Genomic DNA, 23845 nt, shown 5'->3' on the forward strand with positions numbered 1-23845 from the left:
TATCTCTGAGGTTGGACGATTATGTTGCAATTAGCAGAGCTGCAGAGGATGAGTTGTGACTGGTGATTGGCAATTGTCTTCCTGATTTGATATTCATGAGCCGCCGCCGTGGGTTGAGAGTGACACGGAGGACTGCCGCGACCTGTCGCTGTGTTCCCTGACAAGATTCCGGATGTACGTCACAAATCAAGGTCTGTCCCTGACGACCTGCGGTGCGCCATCATCCCTCTGACTCTACCACCATCAACACCTTGCACCTTTCGCGAATAAGCGTAGTAACGCTCTGTTCAGGAAGGGGGACCAGAAGTGTTTGGTCACTGCCGGTATCCCTGGCTTGCATGAAACGGTCAGTTCAGAGGGAATGCTGGCCAAGCCGACTGGTAGGAGTGAGTTTTAGGCTCTTCTGACGAATTTGGAGCTGTCCACACAAGGAACACACACTCACTGCTGTCAAGGAGGGGTCCCCTTCCCAGAAGCCACTTGCTGACTTACGCTCTTGCACCGAAATATATATATTGCAGACCATGCATCTAATTCTGTGAGCAGTTTAACACACACCTCAATGGCGCTACTCCATTTCCAAGCTTGAAAGAAGCGTTTCTACTGTTTTGCGTCTCTCGTTGATTTCACATTTCTCAAAATTGCAGTTGCAATTGCTTCTCTTATCATCTCGTGCCAATGCTACCATCACAGCGATCAATTAAGAACCTAAATGCCATAAGCTCACCATTTCTTTTTCTGTGACGTGTCATATCGGTTGACATCAAACTTGTCATCTTACTTTCACATCCCTTTCCAAGTTTTGCCCGCAAGTGATTCATGAAGAAAACACACCATCGTCCTCAGAGAGTGAATATATAAATATATGTCAGACAGATCCAACATCTTTTGTGACAGTTAGACAATACTTCGGACAATTTGCCCGATTTCACCAAACCCTGTCGACACGTCCGTAGCAGGGGGGTGACTCTGGTATCTTCCCCGTGATTTCAGGGTGTTTTCTACGACTTCCTGCAGCCATGGATCCCGGATCGATGTCCATGTATTACAGCTGGCAGCTCTACCTCTCTTCCTGCAGGGATCCCCAGCTCTATCTATGGCAGAAAGGTAGTTACAGCTACTCAGCGCTCTTTTCCATCTACTGTAAAACCCGAAATTTTGTGTGTGTGTGAAACTTTCATGAATATCGTGAGGAGCCACGATTTGCAAAAGTGAGAAGTTTTTGTCTGCACCAATAAGTGCATGTAGTATGCTCGAAATTTTCTTCATCGTTGGCAATTTGTGAAAATTTCATGCCACAAAAAAAAAGGCTGTCTCCAGTAATTCACGAAAGTTTCATGCCATGAATGTTTCTAGTTTTGCAGTATTTCATGGTGTTTTCACAAGATGGCCTCCAGAATCTTAATATTCAGGAATCTGTGGTACCATTCTGATTTTATAAATCTTCGATTTTCAACTTATCAGTTTCATCTTGGTCTAATGCATTTTTTGTACAGACTGAAAAAATGTGATTTCAGAGATACGTTTAAAATAGATTTTTATTTTAATGCAAACTTCCATGTGAAAAATACATGTCAATGGATGTCAGTTATAGTTTTGTAATATTTTTTTCTCCTTACATCAAATAGGTGGAAATACAATGACTAATAGTTTAAGGGTATTCTAGATTAGGATTTTTGTTAAATTGACCCCCAGCTTCTTGCTTTAGCTGCAGGATATTTTGATTCCAGGGCTCAAGCTTGTAGATATCAAAATTATTTTCCAACAGAAATAATTCCTTAATGACAAGCAATGACACAGATTTGTTACTGAACAGAGATGTATATTTGTAAAATTTGTAATACTGTACATGAAAAAAAATGTTCATTAGAATCAGAGAATGTAATGTACTTTTTGTGCATTGATCTTAACACTGAAGTGTCATTTGGCATGGAGCTAGGGCAGTGATGAAATTGTTCTTGTTACTCAGTAAAAAAGAAAGTGAATTTGTAGGACAGTAATTGATTGAACTAGTCTTGAAAAGCCCCATGTCCCTTCTCTAATTTTAAATCAAATGATTATTCTAAATAGAGAGGAAGTTAAGTAAACCTGTTTGATTTCGTGATTCTTAAGCCACATCCATTTCCCGAATAAATGAAAAGTATCTTGCTTATGAACTAGTTTGCCCCATGGCCAGTGAGAGGCTGCTGATATTAGTGCACCAGGTCAGTTTTCTAATGATGGCTCAGACTAAATATAACATTGATTCACATTAGGCAGGAATTTGGAGCTGTTTTTGGTCAGTGAATTTAAGAGGATTATTTCATTACAATTGATAAGGAAAACAAGTTGTGTACAGTGATTAGTGAGATCATTATTACAGTACTTTAAGTGACTGCCCTCAGGGAAAAAGATAAATCATAGCATCAGTTCATTTTAGAAACTAGTGAAGAAACCTGAAAATTCATAAAAAAGCTCCCCATATTCTTTAATCCTAGACTTCTAGGAGGAGGAGAAAGAGGGGCGAGTAAGGAGGGAAGGAGTGCATTAATTGGTAATGGAAGACTTCCCGTGGTTGCATGGTGACCCACGGTGCTGTGCATTCAGGGGAGGAGGGTGGGGGTAGGGGAAACAAAGAGAACTCCAGTGGGCTGGAGAGGGCAAGCGGATCCGCCGTGTTCCCGCTCTGCTGGTTAGCAGCTCATAGCAGCCAGCTATATACATCCCTGTCCGGCTGGTGGCTACTGATAAACGGCTGAGTGCGGCGGCAGGGACAATAGGCATTAGCAGAGGAGCTGATAGACGCACTGCTGCAACTTGAATTCTAGTTAGCCACAAAGGTAGTCAACTAATTAACTCCAAATTAGGATTTAACACTGGTCTTCCCCATTTTTTCTTTCCCTTTTTATTCTAACTTCTTTTTCAACTTCTGCTTGGTAAAGATAATTTTAGGACAAAGGAACAGGGGCTATCATTAATGTAGTAAAAAAAAAACACCAAATGCAATTGCTTGACTTGAGTTACTTCCAGGCAATCTCTCTATGTTTAGTTTTCATATTTCTGTTCTGTTCTATCTGTTCTTTATTCTCTTTATTTTCATTTATGTTCTTTTGCTATGTTCAGACAATGAAGAAGATATTTTATGTTTAAGCATATAGTATACTGTTCAAGTGCAATCATTTCTACTCAAAAAGCAGTTCGTGATCTGTGCAAGTAGTTCAATAAATTACTTAAAGTATATCAATTCTCAATTTATCAGCAGTTTTAATGAGAAGACAAATCAAAATACTTGCTCTGAATGTCATATTAGGTGTCATGCCTTTATACCTAGGTATCATGGAAGGAGCAGGACTTTAGAGAAAAGCACAGTAAGATAGATGTATGAACACTTATGCAACAGCAGGCAACACACATACACTGGCTGTTTTATAGTGGTAATGCACTGAAAGAAAGAGTTCACTTAATTGACATGCTCTAATTTGTTATGTTTCTCTGAGTTGTGTTCTTCCCATTTGTAATGGTGTAATTGTTTTTCCCGTATGTATTTACAAGCTCATGCATAATTTACCTTTATACGTTGATACGTGGTGTGGCAATTTATTTGGAATGTCTGTTCTGTTTTTCTAAATACCGTAATCTTATCTTGACATGTAAGAATTTGACTTGGATTTAATATGTTAATATAAAAAAATGAGCACTGTTTTCTAATGGGGTTTTTGTTTTGCTCCTAGTTGATTTCTTTATCGTAAAAAAAAAAGAGAATTTAATCTGCCGTAAATTCTTTTCTATGTTTATTGTGAAAATAAATCACAAATGTAATAGGTGAATATGAATTAAGTTGAGTTTGTCACAATGCATGAAATAAACTACATCAGTATTTTAGGTGGAAGGTAGTAAGCAAGGGCTCCAGGTAAGGAATAGTATGATATAAATCCTGTCTCTGGTATCTTAAAGCTTGAGTGTCATCCTTTATGCTCTCAAATCAGGTAGCAGTCAAATTGTAAGAACATCGTAGATGATAAAGAAGATGGAGTCTAAACGCGAAAAATAAAAACCAGTCATGATCAAAATCTTTGGTCTACCATGACTTGAACAATGAATGGGAAGGGATGAAATAAAAGCTCAAGTTTCACAGGATCTGGTACAGGCTGGTACTGTAAAACCTGAAGCATTCGTTGTATGAAACTTTCATGGATTGGAGCCGACGATCTTTCTTTGCAGCATAAAACTTTCATGAATTGCCTCTCTGGCATTCAGTTTGGTATGCAGACAAAAACTTTTGCATGTATTTTACTTTCACTGATCCTAGCTCCCTGTGGAATTTGCAAGCTTCATACATGCAAAATTTTTTGATTTTATAGTAGCTCACAGTCTTATAACAGGTAGAATGAGCCAGCTTCTAAGATGGGTTAGTGTGAACCAAACAGGCCTTTTTTTCTGATTTTTTTTTCACTTTTATGAAGACAATTTGTCCCTTACACCTCTGACTGTACAGCTAGAATGGACAGTCAGCTTGTCCTGAATGTGTGTGGACAGATAATTCATCAGGGCTGTCCTTTGTCGATATTGTAGTTTTGCTTTCCTGGTCATAGTGTGGAAAGAGAAACCAGAATTTATACCTATATACTGACTTTCGTTGTTAAACAATGTGTCTTTATCTTCATATTAGTCACGAAAGAAAAAAGAAACATAAAAAACCCAAAACATTAGCCAGATATATATAAGCCAGATGAGGCAAGTGTAAAAGCCAGAATTTCTTGAATTTATTGTCTGTGCCTTGTCTGATGTACTGACATCCCATTACACGTTTTCATAGAAATGATTGTCACAGTAAAATATTTGAGCATGAAGTCAAAGTTCTTCTTAACTGTGACATCTGCAGCTTTCATCTCATGGAGTTAAGTCGTTCTTGATCTAACCAGAGATGAATGATTTAAAGTCTCTCTGCTGGTATAATTTTCCATTGTTCTGACCACCAGATTTAATTATTCAAGAATGTAATGACTGATCCTCTCTTTTGAGAACCTGCTTCTGTCTTCGCTACCTGACACATCTCATAGATCTAACAGATGCAGAATATATTGGAAAATAAAGAGTTTATGGGAAGAAAACTTGCAGTGAATGGGATAGGTCCTAATGAATACTGCCGAGGGTGAGATGAAGGCAAATTGGGACCCTATGAATTCCATGCAATTTGGATATAAAGGTGTAATGTACTTTCTAGTCCTTTTCCTTGATGAAATAAGAGGAATTTTGATGAATGGAAAACGGTGGTTGGCAAATCGCTGAAGACTTAAACATCCAGCAGTCGTGATGGACTGGCTGTGAAATGGCTAGTAGCTGGCAGAGCAGCTGAAAGGCAGCAGCAGCAGCTGAGGGAGAGCTAGCCCCGCAGCTCTGGCAGAGCTCTCTCTCATGTGCATGGACACAATGATTCCTGCTGGTGTGGTCAAAATGCATCAAGTCTGGGCCATGAGCATTCCACTGATTTCGGTCCATAACAATATTTTGATTTGTTATTAGCTTTCTCCTTTTGTAATAACAAAGTTTTCTCCATTTTTACTTCTCAATGAATTGATAGATGCTCTATGATAAAATCACATATTAGTAAGGTATTTGTTTGACTATTGCTTTAAAACTGAGAACAGGTGTTATATACTGTATATCTCTAAATGAACACCTGCAACTTTTTATCTGTACCTAATAGGATTGTTTGTTTGTTTGCTGTTGTTTTTTGAAAAAGTAAGGCAATCTTAAACACATTCAGAAAGGATTTCAAGTCAAATACCAGATGCTTTGGTCCGACTCGTGTTCACAGGGGAAAACATGTACAGTAATCTGATTTATGATTGATTTGCATTTTGTTACAAGACTGAAACTGCACATATACTTTCAGCTAAATCTTACTGTAACCAACATATCAAACACGTATGTCATACAATATTCATTGTACCCTTACTTTTCATCAGTTCTTTTACTCTCTTTCATCCATTTCCATTTCCAGTTGTCGTCCAATTTCTCACGAGAAGATTTAACATGTAGCATTTACAAATAGGACACCGCAGAATATTAGAGGCAACCGCTCTCACTCAACAAATTTTACTGTATCATTAATCTTTAGTACTTTATTTATAGAGTACCTCGTGCCCAGGTAGCCAGCTTTGCTTTACTCGTATTCGTCTTCCCTTTATCTCACCTGTTCTTGAGTAGCGGTATATTGCTCATGTGCTGCTGCCAAGTTACGACAACATTCTACCCACATAGATACCGCGTTTCTCAAGAAATCTATTTTTGGCAGGACAACCAGCATGTCTGTTGGGGGACTCCATTTATGACATAGATCTTGTTTTTCCTCTTTGTTCAAATCTCTCATTACCTGTGTTTCACAATCCCAAGGTTTTGTTATTTACAGGTTGGGAATTGAATCCACTCTTGCCAGGTCGTGTGATAACTTGCAGCACCAGCGTTGAAACAGTAGCATTCGGAGAGTATACCATATCATCTTATCCTGTGGTTCAGATACTGTCAATTTTCTACTTTCTAAGACCTGCCTTATCCAACAGTCTCCTGCTCGGATTTCAAATGTATCTCTAGTATTGAATTTATTTTTTAGAAGATTGGATGTTGAAGATTCCCATATCTATCCCTTCTAATACGTTCTATACTGGTCTTTACTTAGATGCTGATGGCATTTCAGTTATGCAGTCAGTCTATAAAAATTAAACTTTCATTCAAATTTAGAAATGCAAATCTGTTTCATATATTTGGAAAGAATAAATCTAAAACTCTCATCAGTTTAAGATTCAAACTCTGATATATGCAGTTACACATATCACAAAACAATTTCCATAAATCCCCATTATGATTTTAAGAGTTTTATTGCAAAACAAGCTAACTCCATTCTTGTTAAGTTGAGATATTCGTGATTAGAAAACAAAGAAAATGGTAAGAAAATACAGGATATATTTAATCATAATTTCTAGAATATTCCTTGTTACATTACAAGTGAGGTATTACAGAAAGGTTTAAGTTTGCTCTATCTGATGATGGACTTACTTTGAAATGTTTGAAAATGGTGCTTAGCCCGTTTTGCAATAAAAATCTTCATTTACATTAAAACATTATTAGTGGGATATTTTTGCAACAACAAAAAAATATGGTTTTATTTTGAGCAGAACATTTGACACGCCATTTAAGTGAGTCTGCCTTCTCCGGCCTTATCTCTTGCTGGGCTCGCGACCTCACAGGTTAAGGTGTATACGAATCCATGGACTGAACAATTAGGTAGACATCGCCCGCTCTATTGACAAGTCAAAACAAAGTAGTCACTTATTTCATTATCGACCATAAACATGCCACTGCCTGCGCAGATAATGGTTTCCTATAAAAACAAATGACTATTGGGGGTATATGCTGCCGCGGGCTAAGTATTTTGACCTATGTGTTCAAAAACGTAACGCAAAATGGTGAGGAACCGAACGAAACAACCAGCAGCTACGCACATCCCATTAAGGCAGCGTGGCTTTATGGCACCCTAACCCTATAAGGGGCTGCATAAAACCCATCACCAGCTGTGGGAAATTTATTTCAATCTACTTCAGGATTCAACTAACCTTAATTGCTGTGCATCTATCCATTTATAATTTGATTCCAATTTGCACCTTCAGCCACTTCTTTCCTGGTTCTGTAAGTGTGGACAATTTCACAATTTCAACTGCTGCTGACCCCTTTGCACAAGGCATCAAAATCTTTAGTGAATAGAGGTGACAAATACCGTCGCTTTTGACATCAGCTGTACTGGCAGAAAATGTTTTGAAACATCCATTGATCATGCAATTCATTAACTGATTTTCTTATAGTCAGGAGAATAATGCAAATGATGTGAACTTGCATCATTTGACCTCATATTTACTATTTCCATTTGTTGAATGCATTCTATAAACTATTATCCACCACTTCCTTTGCATTCCTGTGTTTTTGTAGTTGGGCTGTGTATCATTTAGGAACTAATTTTTTTACAGAAACAAACTGATGATTCATGATACGTTGAAATGGTAGGGCCTAACCTGTAATCCATTTCTGTACTCTCATGAAATGCTACAATGCTTAAACTAAGTCTGACCAATTATGCTACATGATGAATCATTTGTTTCCAAAATTTCAATTCTTTTTGCATTATTCTGAAACAGGAAAATTATGACTCCTGGCAAATAAGGTTTGATGGAAAATGGAAGCAAATTGTAATGGACAAAAGACCAGAGTGACAGGGAAATAAACAAATTTGTGTTGGTACAGGTGTTAGTTCCGATGAAGTAGGTTTCTGACAAAGTCATTTTGATGGAGGAAAAAAAAATGTATTTAAACAGAGCTCTTTCAGTGTATGCCTCCCTAGTTTACATAGGCTAGGACAAAAAAGTCATACTAGACAGTTGAATATCCAGGTGTGCCAAGTATGCTGGTTGGACAAAGTTCTTAATTTGCCATGGATCAGGAATATTGCCATTTAATTGATTACATTATACCTAACCATCTTTTTTCATCTTTGTCAATTGCTGATGAAACAGCCAATTATAAGTTTTTGAGTGAAAGCTTGTTTTTGTGTTGTTGTTTTTTCCGCCCAAGGTTATGATTGTTACAGAAGAAGTGAAAATCTTATAGGGAAAGACATTCAGTATATCATTGGTTGAGAACAAGAAGGGCATTATTGCATTTTTTTTTTTTGTGGGGGGGGGTATTGAATTATTGGTATCACATTGTAGAGCTTGTTGTCCTCTTGTGTCACATTTAGATTGATTTCATTTTCAGTAAAATGTTGAAAATAAAAAAAGGGTGCTATTTCATCTAATATTTGGAAAAATGCTTATAAATCTATCCACTTTTGATTAAGTTAGCTTTTTATTTCATGAAAATCAATTGTTCATTTCTATTTACTCTCAAATCTTAGAACACGACAGCGCCTTTCTGGCTCTCATCTGATGATATCATTATTCCACTTGTATCATGGGTTAGACATGCTCTTCTTTGATTCTGTAGTTCTTTGATACCATTATTGTGTGTGTTTGTCACTGTTCAGGACAATGGTGAGTTAATACCCATAAAATCGTGGGAGTCATGTTGCAACAGTTAAATTTAATTGGTTATTGGATAACAAAGGTGATAATCTTTTCCTGCAATCTATGACAGAAACTGGAAAGGGGCCGATAGAAAAATGTTCTTGTTGCTCAATATAAACGGCAATTGAAACTTTCCCCTCAGGATATGCCAAAAGAGTCCTCTGACTTCCAAATTTGTTCATTAGAGGAAGGAAGATTTGAGGGAGCTCAACTGACTTCCTCTTTTGAAATTTTACAGCGGCTGCTGCCGAGTAATGATTTTTACTCGAGGAAAGGGGGTGTTAATTAGAAAAAGGAAAAAAATACAAAGAAAAAGATAGTAAAGGTTCCACCTTTGTTTGACCAAGATTCTGTCTCACCAAATGCTGACGGAGGAGGGAACTTATCAGGTTATAATATCTATTCATGGTTAAACCTCTAAGATGAAATCAGTGAGATGAACAGTATCATGCATGTGTATACCTCATGAAGCTCTCAATATATTCATAGCAAACTGTTACCCCATTATGAAAATATAGACTTTGCTATCTAGATATCATTTTTGGTTTAGGTCTAGGCCTCCTCTCGAATAAAGTGTAAAAAAGGGGGAAAAACTGATTCCCATAGATCATGATTTTGCCTGTCCATTGTTTTGCCATAATATCATAAATATTATGTTCCTCTTTTCGTCCTATTTATTTTCTTTGCCCTTTTTTTTTTTTTGTCTATCTATCTAGCCATCTACCTCTTTATCTGTCTTCATATCAATTCATAAAGCTCTCTGTTATGCAGTTTGTCTTGATGAGCGTTTTCATTCGTGGAATTGCCTAGTACTGCGAGTTATACTTCTCTTTCTCCTTCTGAAACTGGCTGTAGGGACTCTATCTCATGCTATTGTTTGATTACTCTTCTCCCATCATCATCTTGCATTATGAGAGCCCTGTGAGTTAGGCCAATTCCTGCAATAAAAACCATTACCCATTTTTAAAGTGGAGATTGTGTTCAGGAGATCTAACAATAATGATCTACGTGAGCTGTAAAAATACCAGTCATATTGTAATAAACTTTAGAACTCAAAAAGTTTAATTGTTCAGAAAAATGCATATCTCAATTGCAGGCTGTGATATGATTGGCTTAGACTCAATTTATTAAATGAAGCATGAAAATTCAATGTAATGAAATAGGGGAAAAAATTGCCAAAGAATATGAATATGTTTTTCCATTTTTTTCCCTTTGCTTCATTCATTACAATATAGATTTCATGTATTGGAGCCAACAACCTTTTTTCATGAATGGTCACTGACATTCAATTTATTCTGCAGACAAGAACTTCCGTGTGCATTTTCGCAAATTCTGGCCACTTTGGTGTGAATTGCAATGGGCAATTTCTTGCTGCAATATAAAACCATCATATCTCTTATTTCTGCTAATGTATTAGGCTGCTGTATAAAATGATAATTACAATATATATTGTGCCATTTCCATCAGTGAAATGCTGAAGGTGCAATTGTAGATGAAAGCATGAAGATAAGATAAAGAAATGAGAAAAGTTCAAATATCATGAAACAAATGAGTCTTCAACTTAGTCTTAAATAACTCCATATACCAACTTAACCCGTTGAGGACGAGTCCTGAGTATACTCGGGCAGGTGTCTATGGGAAATGCGTGTTGTAGCAAAATCAGTCCATCCTCAACGGGTTAAGACAGAGAAAGATGAGTCAAATAAGGCAATCTCTCTATGTGCAGTTATAGTATTCTTGTATGTAACTATAAACATAAATTTAAGTATTATATATAATGTATACATACACATATGTAATAACGTGTGTTTGTGTGTAGAAATATAGTACAATGTATAGAAGTTTATATCATACTTCAGTAGTATCTCTCTCTCAAAGCAGAATGCAATGCTCTGTTTGTTTTCTACCATTGAATTGCCATAACGTACACTTCGATTTGTGTGACATATCCTCAGGCATATATATATATATAAATATATATATATATATATATATATATATATATATATATATATATATATATAGATAGATAGATAGATAGATATATTCCTTGAATAAGTGCATCTCAAATGGGGAGCTCTGCATCCTGTGGCATGACCCGTGACAGCTGAGTGTACCATGGGTCGTCAACGGATACTAATGCAATTTCATCTCCCCTCACTAACCTCCCAGCTGGATCATTGGTATGGGTGCCTGGCAACCCGCATCGTGTAAATTTGTGTATTTTTTTTTTCTCTCTCAGACATTTTACATCCGTTATTGCTCTTCTACACTTGAAAACATACTGAAGAAAAATGGATAAGGATGCTATTGGCAACATTTTCGCAAGTGTTGGTGTTCACTATTTGTAAAAATACATAGCTTTAATAGGGATCAAGCTTCATAAGTTTATATATATTATATATGTGTGTATATATATACGCATATCTTAATGTATTCATAATTATATATCTATATTTTCGTCAAAGATGTGCATGTGTTTCTATCTCATGAGAGCTTGTTTTCCTCAACTTGGCTATTACTTTTTCCTGCCAATTACTTGAAATAGAATATTATTGACAGCTGAAGAAAGTGTATGAATGATTCCAATCTAAAAATAATTTTGTGTAGGGCGTACATTTTATTCATGATCAGAGCAAAATGGTCAAACCAACTAATTTCCAACCACTTCTTTTAACCTTGCTATATATGCTTGCCACACAAAATCTATTCAAACTATTTCTTAGGGAAGACAAATTTTGATTACTAAGAGTTTATAAGGGCAACCTACCAATTCTATTTCCCCTTTTCTTGAAGTAAATGAGAAGGTGTGCCTTCAGAGCAATATCGTGACAGATGCTGTGGTGAAGCGTGTGGGGTGGGACTGGGTCATTATACAGTTGCATGTTTGCTGATCAACCTACCTGGCACACGTCTCAGCATGGAAAAAAAAGAAGAGAAATAGATGGAGAGAGAGAGAGAGAGAGAGAGAGAGATAGTGAAAAAGTTCTCAGAGATTAAATTTGATGTTGTTTCCTTCTCCTGCTGAGACCGGCAACCTCCCAACATCACTCCCAACGCTTCGTTGCGGATGTCTCACTTCAAAGGTTACTGCTAACACTCTCTAGTCAGCCATCTCAAGCCCAAGCAGCCATTCTGTCTTTCACCAGACTTCATTTTCTACCATTTCCTCTATCAAGTTAATATTTCCATACAGACATTTTCATTCCCTCAAATCTTCCCTTTATAGCAGTCACAAAAATCAGCTTTCTGGTGCTACTCATTTTCTAGACAAAATGATGTATGTAACATATAATCAAATTACCAAACACTTTATTCAGAATTATTATCCAATCGAGTCTAACACTTCACGTGTTCATCACATTATATAGCTCTTATGTCTGTTGGCCCCCAATAATGAACTATTTACTCATTGAATGGCTATATATATTGTAGGTGATTGTCAGTTTAAATTATCCATTGGCATAAGGCATATATGTGTTCCTGACTGCAATTTGATAAGAGTTCATTACTTTCGTGAAGGTAATAACTTTGATTTACAAAGGGTTAGCATATATTTACGCTGACGCTAAAGCCATGTACATGCTATTACGAGGATAACTGTAAAACTCAAGTAGCTTTAATGCTGTAGGTTGTTTCAAGAGCAAGTGCACATCAGGGATCATGTTTCCGTCATAAGTCCAGCTACTCGGTTTTGAAAGAGCAAAAAAACAACAATGCCAGAAAAGATTGAAGAAGAGTAAAGAGATATGTTATACATTGTTTGAAGGGCTGTGCAGTTCTTATGTATCATGATCCAAGTCTTGGCATAGCTTGGCCACATCAGGGATTTCCCAGCTAAGAAAATTACACATGTTGCGTTGCTTTCTCATCAGAGCGATAGCCATCAAAAGCAAGTCATTATAGTTAAAAATCTTCAGAATTTACAGAATGGATCTTTTGACAAGATCTTTTGACAAGATATGAAAGATTAACCCAGTAGATCAATAATTTCAAAGAATATTTTTAGCTCTATAATTATGTTCTGTGAGATAAGAATGGATAACAAAAGTGCAAGGAAAGTCTATCTGTGATGATTTCTTTGTCTATAAATCAGTTTGTGATATGTGGTGATATTTTGAAAATGGTATTAGAAAATAGAATATAAAATGTTCATAAACTGTCATATTAGACTGATTCAACTTACAGGTCTGTTGCATGAATGACTTGAATGTTTCTTTTTTTTGGGGGGGGGGGGGGGGGAGTGATGGAGATGGAAGATTAATCTTCATAAAGATGTACTGAAGTGATTCTATAGGCACACAGGATCATTGACTGGTGGCTTTCCTTCCTCCTGTAGTAGCTGTCACTTTATTTCATTTTTTTGACTCCCCTGTGCTGTTGTTTAGTTTTTCCCCTGTAGGAGTAGGAAGGTAATACATTCTCTTCAAGGAATGGTAAACCAGTTGTTGGATCATGACCAGATGGTTTCCTTCCGTGTAGCTCGTAGTTTTAAAGTGACTCTGCCATTGGGAATGCATTTACTTTGTAAGCGCAGTTGATCTGTGGATTTTACAGACATCTCTTTCCAGAGGCCAACAAAGTAAATGAATAGTGCCACCCCCCCCCCCCCCAAGAAAATAATGTTTTAAAACTGATATCTGAAGCTTTATGATTGTGTGAGAAAGTTGCCACTTTCCATCAGCCATATGATATTCCCCAAACATCTTTCACCGGTTAGGAAGTAGAAGGATGCAAAACTAGGCTGAAATTCAATAGAGGTATGCCCTACTGTCTTTTTAGCTGACATTAATTGAAATGAGGAACTGAGAAAAGAAACAAGAATCTGATGGGCTTGATTACATTCAACAGTGAACTTTGCCACTGATGGACAGGACAGTGTAAGAAATCAGGTAGCCAGAACACTGAAAGTTGTTGGTTTAGGCTTATATCTGAATATCATTGGGTGGCACTAAAGGAAATGTGACACTGGAGAGGGCTAGATACTTCAATTCTTTGTTATGTGATTAGTTCAGTGGTGTCATCATTCACAACGACAAATATCAAAGTCGCAGCCACTTACCGATGAAAGTAAGGCATATGTATATATATATATATATATATCTTGTTTTTAGATGGTTTTAAGGTGAACATTCTTGAATGTTATAGGAAGTGGTTTACAAATCCTTATTCGAAAGTACAATTGTCTGGAATTAAGCCAGAGAGCATTAATAATTCATGAAAATATAGTTATTTGTTACATCAAGAAAAATGGTTCAAATGACAAACAGTATACTTATATAACAGTACAAGTTTCTGTTATGTTGACTAATGGTCATTTCGCTATTTACTGGGCAATACTGAGAAGGTATGAATATACTTTCAGATAAAGAGCCCTATATAAACTCCATAGCATTTGAAGAGACTGCGCGCCCTTTTGGTTTTATCATGAAGCCATGAATGATCTCATAACATGGCTGTGCTGTGTCTGTTTGCTGTGATGTTGATGTTGATTTTGCTGCAATGAACGAGTACCCTGGTGGTGTCTGAAGGATGCCAGTGGAGAAGTCTGTAACAGACCAAATTTTTGTGATGTGAATCACTGACAGACTGAGCAGCAGTCATTCTGAATTTCTGCAAGTGTACCCAAGGAGGCCAGGAGGTCCTGTAATGGAATTACAAAGTGCTCGTGCTCTGTGATGGGCAACCAGCATCTTTAATTATGTCATCATCTTCATATTACTGTCAGGAGAGGAAGGAAAAGAGGAGGTACTTCCGATTCACAGCAATGTCTCCTTCACCTCAATTAGTTTCCCAGCCTGTGATCCCAGAACCCTGGCCACGGGACTTCCCAGGTGCAAGATGGCATTCTTCTTTGGCTGGAACAGCTGTGTGCGCTGCGGTACCAAAGCATCGCGGAGCGGCCGGCACGGATGAGAGAACAAAATATGAGTTTGGCGGTGGGACGGGAGGCTCCCTCCAACCCGGCCAAAAGAGGCCGAGGCATCGCACTTGTCTGAAAAACCAACACCGCTGTTTCCAGCAAAGTGGGAGAATAATAGATGCGAGAAGGAGAGGTATTTCCGCCCGGCGATGCGGGAGGGCCATTTTGTCTTTAAAGAGGCGACATGCTAAGCTGCGAAGAGGCCCATTATGGAGGGTTTATGTCTTGCCTGGTGTTGGAGACAATTATGTGGTGCTGGCAGGGATGTCAGTAGCAAACAGCAGCAGCAGGGAGGCTGGAGGGGAGATGGGGGTAGGGTCACATTCTACCGGTCTGTCAGTGGGGACACTGGAGTTGAGGGTGTGGGAGTGGAGGAGGGCTGGTGAGGAACCCGTCTCAGTGAGTGTGAGAGACGGGCAGCAAGAGGGGACAGAGAGAGAAGAGGAGAGGAGGAGAGGAGAATAGCTGGGTGTCTGCTGCTGCCACACATCTCAATCAAATCAGGCGGCTCTGGTGTCCAGGGAACACTTTTGCAATTGCCTCACGGATCAAGCCAATTGTCTCAAAGGCCAGTGGCTAAGCGGCCGCCATTGCCTAACTACAAGGCTATGGGCTTACACCCCAGGACATGGGAGCCCCTCCCAAACTCTTCACCCCTCTAAATCCACATTGAAGATGAGGAAAGAGAGGGAGAGAAAGAGAAAGAAAGGAAGAGAGGGCGTGTTAGTGCCATGCAGGCCACTTCTAACCAGCCATTTCACAAAATCATCACATATCATTAGAGGGATAAGGGAAGCTGTAATCAAATTGATCTGTGGGTCTATTTCTGAAAGTCAAACTAGAACCCAGCTTTGTCAGGCAGAAGTAGGATCGATCTGTAACTCGATCCTGCCCTCCGAAATGGCATCCGCTGCAAGCGCTGGTAAAAATGTACCTAATTTATCCATAACTGTTGCCAGTACAGATCTTCAAACGGCTCGCCGCTACTTGGATCTGACTCAACTTTATCAGGTCCATGCGCTGCAAGCTGCAAGTGGAGAAAACAAAATGCAACAGCGCTTGAAACAAAAGAGCCGAGGAAATTGAGAGGAATTTGGCAGATTTCGTGTTTTTAAAGTTCAGTAGCATTTCATCATTTGTGTGTGGGGTCCTGAGGATAAATTCCTGATCCCAATTTAAGGACAAAGTTTATTGGTTGCAAATCTATCTGCATGATACCATATGCTTGCAGAAAAATGATACCCAATGAGTAGTTAATGGTTTCAGTGCTATGAAGTTCTTGTGTTCTAGTGTGATGTAGTAAAGGATTACAAATGGTGCATGTATCTTCTCAATTGTGTTATTTAGTCTTTGTGGTGATTATATGCACTGTGCTAAATTCAATTTTCAGAATTGATTTTCTGACCAAGCTAAAATTGCATTCAGTGAATAAAATAGTGAATATCAAAAAATGCAGAAAGTGAGTAAAATTGGGATATACACACTTTGTCTTGAAGTCTTTTGTTATCTGTATGAGAAAGTGAACACAGAAAATACAAAGTACCTTATTCCCCCAATTAGATTGTTGCTTTTAAATCAAATTTGTCATTAATTTCCGTCCAACAAAGGTGAAACAAAATACAAAGCATACATTGCACTAATCATTGTCTTATAATTTTGTATGAAATTCTTAATGTAAGGACCACAAAGTATATGATAAAATCTCATAAAATATAACTGTAATTACATAGAATAACCGAGTATAGCGATGCACACTTTGCAAGGTTGACTATTCAAAGTATGTATAACAATGGAAAAAAGGTGGTCCACTGGATAGCAAAGCTTGTAAACCAAAGATCACGTAACACTTAATATAATCATCATCTAAGCTTTGAAGCTTTGTAGCTTCATTTTCTCAGAAGTTCACAAAGTTGCTGAGAAGAAAATCTCATTGTTCAGAATATTACACTACCAATTTTGTCATGAACTTTGTCTCTGGGACTAATATCTTGTAAGGTAAGGAGGCGCTGGTATAGTGTTATCAGTCTTAGGACAATAATGTAGCAACTTAAATATAGATCTGAGGATAATTGCTGTTGTAACGTGATACCCAAGGGTACTTCAGCAGATCACAGTCTGAAATTTATGTTCGTTCTTCCTTTGCGTATATCCGGCGCAAGCCAAAATTGATCCTCAAGTGATGATCAAACATGAAATGCATGCATGTGGAATCATGTAGTACATTGTGACATAGCATTTACTCTTCTTGCCTTCTTCAAAATAAAACATCATATCTCAAATTTAGATACCAGTAGTAAGCTACGGTGCATAAAATATACATGATAAAATATGACAGGAAAAACCTTGACCTCTATCATACATACCACACTCAGGTTGACAAAACTGAATTAGAAGCACTTCTTAAGACTGAAATGTATATAAAATAATTTAATATGGTTTAATTAACTTTAGGTAAAGTTTATATCTGCAATCACAGTTTGATTGCATTATTGTTATTCAAACTGATTTTAAGTGATTTACTTTATAATCTATGTTACAGGATATTTCTGTTGACATATTCTGCAAAGATATTACATTTACATTTTTGTCATTGTGAATCACACATTTCCCTCGACCAGAGTTCCTGAACTCAAAGTGCAATTTTACACCATGCTCAAATTGGCTTTATGCAGTTGTATAAACAGAATGGTGTAGGTTTCATAAAAAATATTAAGAAATGAGGAAAATATGACTTTTAGCTTTCAGCATGTTTTTATGAAACAGTGATATTTGTAATAATCACCACCATAAAAAAAGTGATGAATTCAAGGAATCAGAAGTATTTCTCTGACATAAACACATAAACTGGCAATGAGAATCTTCAGTGCAAAAAGGTTGTAGTTGCCAAATTTTATCCAAAAATGTGATATATATATGTGTGATATTTTGTGTGCAAACCAATGGAGAGCTGTGTGTTGAGGACATCATGAAAAACTTATTTGGAAATGTGGTTGTGAAGAAATATGAAATTTTGCTGGTGAATAATGTTCATATGTTATATCCCATTTGATGAAACTTTGTCCATTCCCATTAGATTTTATTCTGTTTATCAAAGTGAACTTGAACACAGACTGTGAATTTTTGTTTTTGTTTGTAAGGACTTACTTAAAGCTATCAATGTATGGCCTGGATAAGCAGTAACATACTGCTTTTTGAGACAAAGAATGATGGGATATTATGGCAGTGCAACCTGCTTTATGTAGATGACTTCATCCCACAATAATGTTTGGCCAGTTTAGCTTCATGCCTGGCACCTTGTAGAGCTGCATCAAATCCAGTGGATTTTGATCCACATAAAGCATGGTGATGGTTTCTGCTAATGTTGTTTGCCTCTGGTCTTAGCAGTGATAGCACCAGGCCCTAATGTCTTGTTTGCCCAGAGCTGGGGCGGGTGTTGGAGCTTCAATACAAAGGCTATCAAAGTCGGATTTCTTGTATGTTTTTTAGCAATGAGTCTTCATCATTCCACTGGTAGCTAGGCAGGTGGTCAGTGCAAATAATTTAAGGATGAATATCGGGTAATTTGTCAGAAACTGTTCAATATCACCTTAGTGTCAGATAAATTACTTCTCCATGTGATAAGAACAGAAACCAGTACGTTGAAGCTCCTTTCCTTGTTTGATCTACTTTTAGAAATAGTGTGGATGATATATTCTCAAATATCTATTGTTTCATACAAGAAATGATGGTGTATGATTCCTGTATGTCGATATTGACTTTGTGCAAGATTGTATTTGATGTACTTTCTTATATGTATAACTAGCAAGCATCATAGATGATGTAAGTAATTTCCTTCACTTTTGATTCCAGAGCTGAAGAAGTTAAAATCTGCTGGTCCTCCGACACCACCCCTCACTCCAACGAGCCAGAGTCAGGTGCAAACACTCCACTACCCAAGTCCTATCCATCTACCCAGTGCCCTGGCTTGTGGTGCAGCTGGTACCCTGAACATCCCCAAGAATGGTGACCACATACCCTTCATTCCGCTCGGTGCCATTGGTACAGCATGGACCTCTCAGGGCCTTGCAGCATGGCAGGTACCCGCAGCTGGTGGTGCCCCTCTCGGTTCAGCGACGGGGTCTCCACTGTCGGTGCCACACCCAGGCAGCACCTTGCGCCGACTTGTCCTTGGTGGTTCCACATCATCGCACTCTTCAAGGCAGACAGGGCTCTCTTCGGCACCGGCTAAAAAACCACCGCGGTTCGACTTTGCTCATTTGGCGGTTGCAGCCACACAGCCGTGCAGCGCCGACAGTGCCAAGGCGCGATTGGCGGCACCGCCAGGAGAGAGGCGGCGAGGACGTGGCCCCATGAGAACCAAGAAGGAATTCATCTGTCGGTTCTGCGGCAGACACTTCACCAAGTCATATAACCTCTTGATCCACGAGAGGACGCACACAGATGAAAGGCCCTATTCCTGTGACATCTGCCACAAGGCTTTCAGAAGACAAGATCATCTAAGGGACCACCGGTTAGTCTTATTCAGTGAAAAATTATTTAATGTTCCACATTAATCATATCAAGTGTCATATATTGCAAGAAATACCAAAATAGATATTTCAAACACAATCGAATGAAGCACCAATTTAGCATTTATCAATGTTTTCTGGAATGCATCATTCAATTCATGCTTTTATGTCCATGAATAATGACAAAAAAAGTTTCCTCTGTTTGTTTACACATGCGTAGCATATATATGATTTTTTTTTTTTGGTGACAGGATCACACAAAACTCACATCTCTTAGAAACATCAAATTTAGAACTGCATGACATCACATAATCTCCGGATTGTAGTGAAGACCCGATCACTCTATTTCTGCATTGTAAACATTTTCCCCCCAAAGTTTGTCCCTTCTGTTGAATGTCTTTGCAGAATTTGACAAATCTGCAATGATTTTCTAGTTCCTTCTCTAAACCGCGACTTTTGTCCTCCAACAAATCTGGACAAGAATTCTGTCAACATCAGAGCGCTACCTCAGACCACAAAGACAAAATAAATCTGGTCGATCTCCCTTGTCTACTGTTGGGACAGAGGATAACAGAAGCCTTTGATCTGAGTATTTTGTGTAAAATTTCATGTAGGACTCGGTGTTGTCCTGTAAGAATAGAACCAGTGATTTTGTCTGGCACGGTAGCCATGGACAGTAAGTACACAGTAACAGAATCTGCTCCGGCACTGGGTTTTGCTTTCAAGGGTGTGGAATGTTTCTTAATTTTAATCTACCAGCAGGCTTGGGTTGTACGGCAGCAGAGTGATAGAGAATTCAGGTTTTGGGAAGGGAAGGAGAGACGGCCTCATGAAGGTCCAGAAGAAAAAAAAAGATGACTTCTTTGAATGCATGTTAGTGTTTTTGTCTTTTTCTTTTTCTTAAGGTTCTGTTTTGATGTTTGTTAGAGAAGGAGAGAATAATCTTATGCCTTAACACATGTTTGCCTTAAAGAATAATGAAACCCAAATACTAAGTGGATGGCGTGAATGCATCTATAAAAGCAGAACACATCAGTAAGGTTTAAGGAAAATCGGACATTCGGTTCAACAGTTATGAACTTTTTAATATTCATCATCACCATTGCTTGATGAGAAGACTACAACAGTTTGTTAAGTAAGTGCAGGACAACAATACAAAGAAATGTAAAAAGAAACCATTATATTTCTCTTTTCTAGCATAATGCAAGAGCATTTGACTTACCTCTTTCAGAAAATAGGGGGAATAATACTAACCTTAACATAGTTCAGCAACAAGTTGAGGCAATAAGTACTTTTCATTAATAATAATAATAATAATAGAAGACATTTATAGAGCGCCTTTTCCACCGGATGCAAAGAAATAAATGTTTGTCTAATTCTCTATATATTCTCTCTATATCATTCTCCTGCACTGATTTCATGAGTGGTTATAGTCACCAAAACTTTAAAAGTTCATAACTGTTGAACAGATTGTCTGATTTTCCCCAAACCTCACCAATGTGTTATTACTGATATTACTGCAGTCACTTTAATTTTCAGGTATGTTTGGGTTTCATTCCCCTTCAAATGCCGATAGGCACAGAAATTCATAGCATTGTCTACACTGTCCAAAGACCCTGGCAGAGAAGGGTTAAAGGTTTGATTGAGTTCATCAGTGTGGGGAATATCAACCAAACACATGGGTTGTTACCTACTTGCTTGGCAGTGCAATATATATTTTTAGCTGATGTTATTTTTCTCATATGTGAGAAAACTATGAAAAGTGAAAAACAATCAAAAAATGTCATGAATGTGTCAGATTTTAATAGCGATTATGATTATATCAACCATTCTTACACTGTTATGCAGTAAAGCTTTGTGTTTGTGCAGTGCTGCAAACATATAGGGCTTTCATCTCCATTCAGTGGCAATCTTTTGACATTTCTCTTTTGGGTATGCATTCTATCACAATGACATACATCATTAAAATCTTGTCTAACAACCCATTAACAAAGTTACTTGACGTATTTATAGAATAGAGGAAAGCAGAGTGGCTATGCCCTGAATATGAATTACAAAGAATTGCTGCTTCCTGTACATGAGATAGAAAAAAAAAGGTATTATTTACCATTCAAGCTACCTAGCTCCTGAATTGATCAGAGTAATTGCCAATAGCATAGGATTGCTAACAGAGGTAAATCACCTGGTTTTCCCCCAGGATATTACGTATATATCATGATATAAAAACACATGGCATGAACAGGCTTTGTTCAAGTACAGAAGGGCAGAAAGTGTGTATAACCACAGCTAACTACTACTAATGGGAAGTCACCTATGAAAAAAAAAGTACACTTCCAACAAAACTGTCAGCAGTTCTAAGTTTTCATTTGGTTCAAATGGTGTTTGGAAGTTGCTTGCCTTCATACATATTGTCAGTGTGTGGCCAGTATCACCATGTATGTGGTATGAGATGATGACCTGTAAAAGACCATTGCTTAATTCACTTTGAAAGACATGATTTCTAGCCAGCTGAGTTTAAAGAAAAAGTTTGTCAAATGATCCAAATGTTTATTTGATTTGCTTTTTAAACATTTTTATTGGTTTGCACTCATACCATCATATTGCCAAACATACATGTACAAATTTTGATGTAATATGAACACATGTATGCATATGTAGAATGTAAAAAATATTTCAAATGGTTTTATTACACTTACAGAGGGGCTTGGTAATATGCTTGTAGCCCTTAAAACAAAGAGGTAGAATTAGTTCACACTTCATAAGAGTATGTGACATTGCTTGAGGGCATGGTTCCGTGGTTTAAACTTGTCAAAAACGGGGTAATCACATACAGGGTGACTGGTCTCCCATCTCTGTCATTAAGCTCTTCAAGAATTGTAGTCTCCTGCATTTTGCTTCCCGTATATTGAAACCATTGTGGACAAATGCCATGTAAGTAAAAGATATTCTACATGAAAAAAAGAATTAGTGTAACACTCTCCTCTTACTACGTATCACTGCTGCTGTGTTGTTAAGGCGAATGTGTTGTCTTAGGCTGGCTTTTCTTGTCATATGACCCTCAAGTTGGTCTTGAGACAAGATCTGGAAAGGGGAACATCCTGAGTGTGATTGGTCCCTGCTAAAGAGAATTGTACATCTTACACTCTCTTCTCCAATAATCAAAGCAGCCAGTTTTTCAAAATCAACAGAAAAGGACAACAAATGGTTGCCGGCTCTGTTTTGTCAATGTCAAGAGCATACAGGATAAGTGCACCCATCTGGCATGGTATCTTCTTGAGAGGAAATAGACCATCAGGAACTATCTTACACAGTTTTAGTCAACTTAGTTCCTCATTATTCCCTCTGGGAGGCTGTGGGATTAACCCCTTTTGTTCTAGCCCTGTCCAATGATCATCTGTAACATCTAGTGCTACAATTTGCATTTAATAATTTTAACTCTTAATGGGCAGTGCTTACTGATTGACCAAATGCTAGAGTGCTTTTTTTTTTTTTTGCCCTTTGGCTCGCTAAGATGGAAACTACACTGTAATTATGAAGGAGTAGAGATTACCTAATCTCATAAATTCATATTGTGTGACAATAGTTACACGTACATGGGTTTCCTAACTTTTTACGGTAGGACAAGTTTGGGTCAATTACTGAATGCTAATGAAATGGTGTGGCAAATTAAGCAAAGTGTCCAGGAGTTTATGAAGGGATATAAGACAGCATTCCATTTGTGAGCTGCATGTTTCTTTTCATTGAATGCCAATAAAAAGAAACATGATTACATCATATGATATGTTTTACAGTTTAACATTCAGGTGTGTAATAGTTTGTGCCATGGTCATTCCACAGAAACCATTCTATACTGACTCAAACACAAAACTGTATTTTTTTTCTTTGCTAACATCATATTTGTTCAAGACAGTGTCTGTTTGCAACCCATGGATGTATAGTTTTAACCATTTGGAAGCAAAGAAGATATTCTTGATAAACAAACTCCTTCAAACTCTTTTGATACAGTGATCAACAAAACAAATACTCTTAAGAGTTACTCCATAGCTTGGATACTTAAGACACCAACATGGTAAAATATCATCATTAGAAATACATTATGCATTTTATGCATATGACTACTACATAGCTATATACTTGTTTCAAGGGAAGATGTTTCAGACAGCATATGGCTGGAAGCAGGAGGGTTAATTGACTCTGATGGCTTGCCGTGTATCATTTTGTCAGGGGCTCCTATTCAGTTAAGGGAAGTTGTCGTATGATAATGTCATCCCCTCGACCATCAAATGAGGAAGCATGAGAGCAATATACACCCGCAGGCAGCT

At 37.8% G+C, this 23845-nt stretch overlaps 1 protein-coding gene across 1 annotated transcript in view; it reads left to right on the top strand.

The window, feature by feature from the left end:
* Positions 1-233: 233 nt before the first annotated feature.
* Positions 234-23845, top strand: part of LOC139714869 (uncharacterized) — a 39693-nt gene continuing 16081 nt past the window's right edge. Inside the window, exons 1-2 of the mRNA XM_071626521.1 lie at positions 234-1107; positions 18865-19525. Of these exons, the coding sequence (XP_071482622.1) occupies positions 1020-1107; positions 18865-19525 (749 nt within the window). The 5' untranslated portion in view covers positions 234-1019. The remainder of the gene's footprint in view (positions 1108-18864; positions 19526-23845) is intronic.

This window comes from Diadema antillarum, unplaced genomic scaffold (assembly GCF_040938485.1).
Source record: "Diadema antillarum isolate AM-2024a unplaced genomic scaffold, OU_Dant_1.0 scf00000045, whole genome shotgun sequence".
In the NCBI taxonomy this organism is placed as follows: domain Eukaryota; kingdom Metazoa; phylum Echinodermata; class Echinoidea; order Diadematoida; family Diadematidae; genus Diadema; species Diadema antillarum.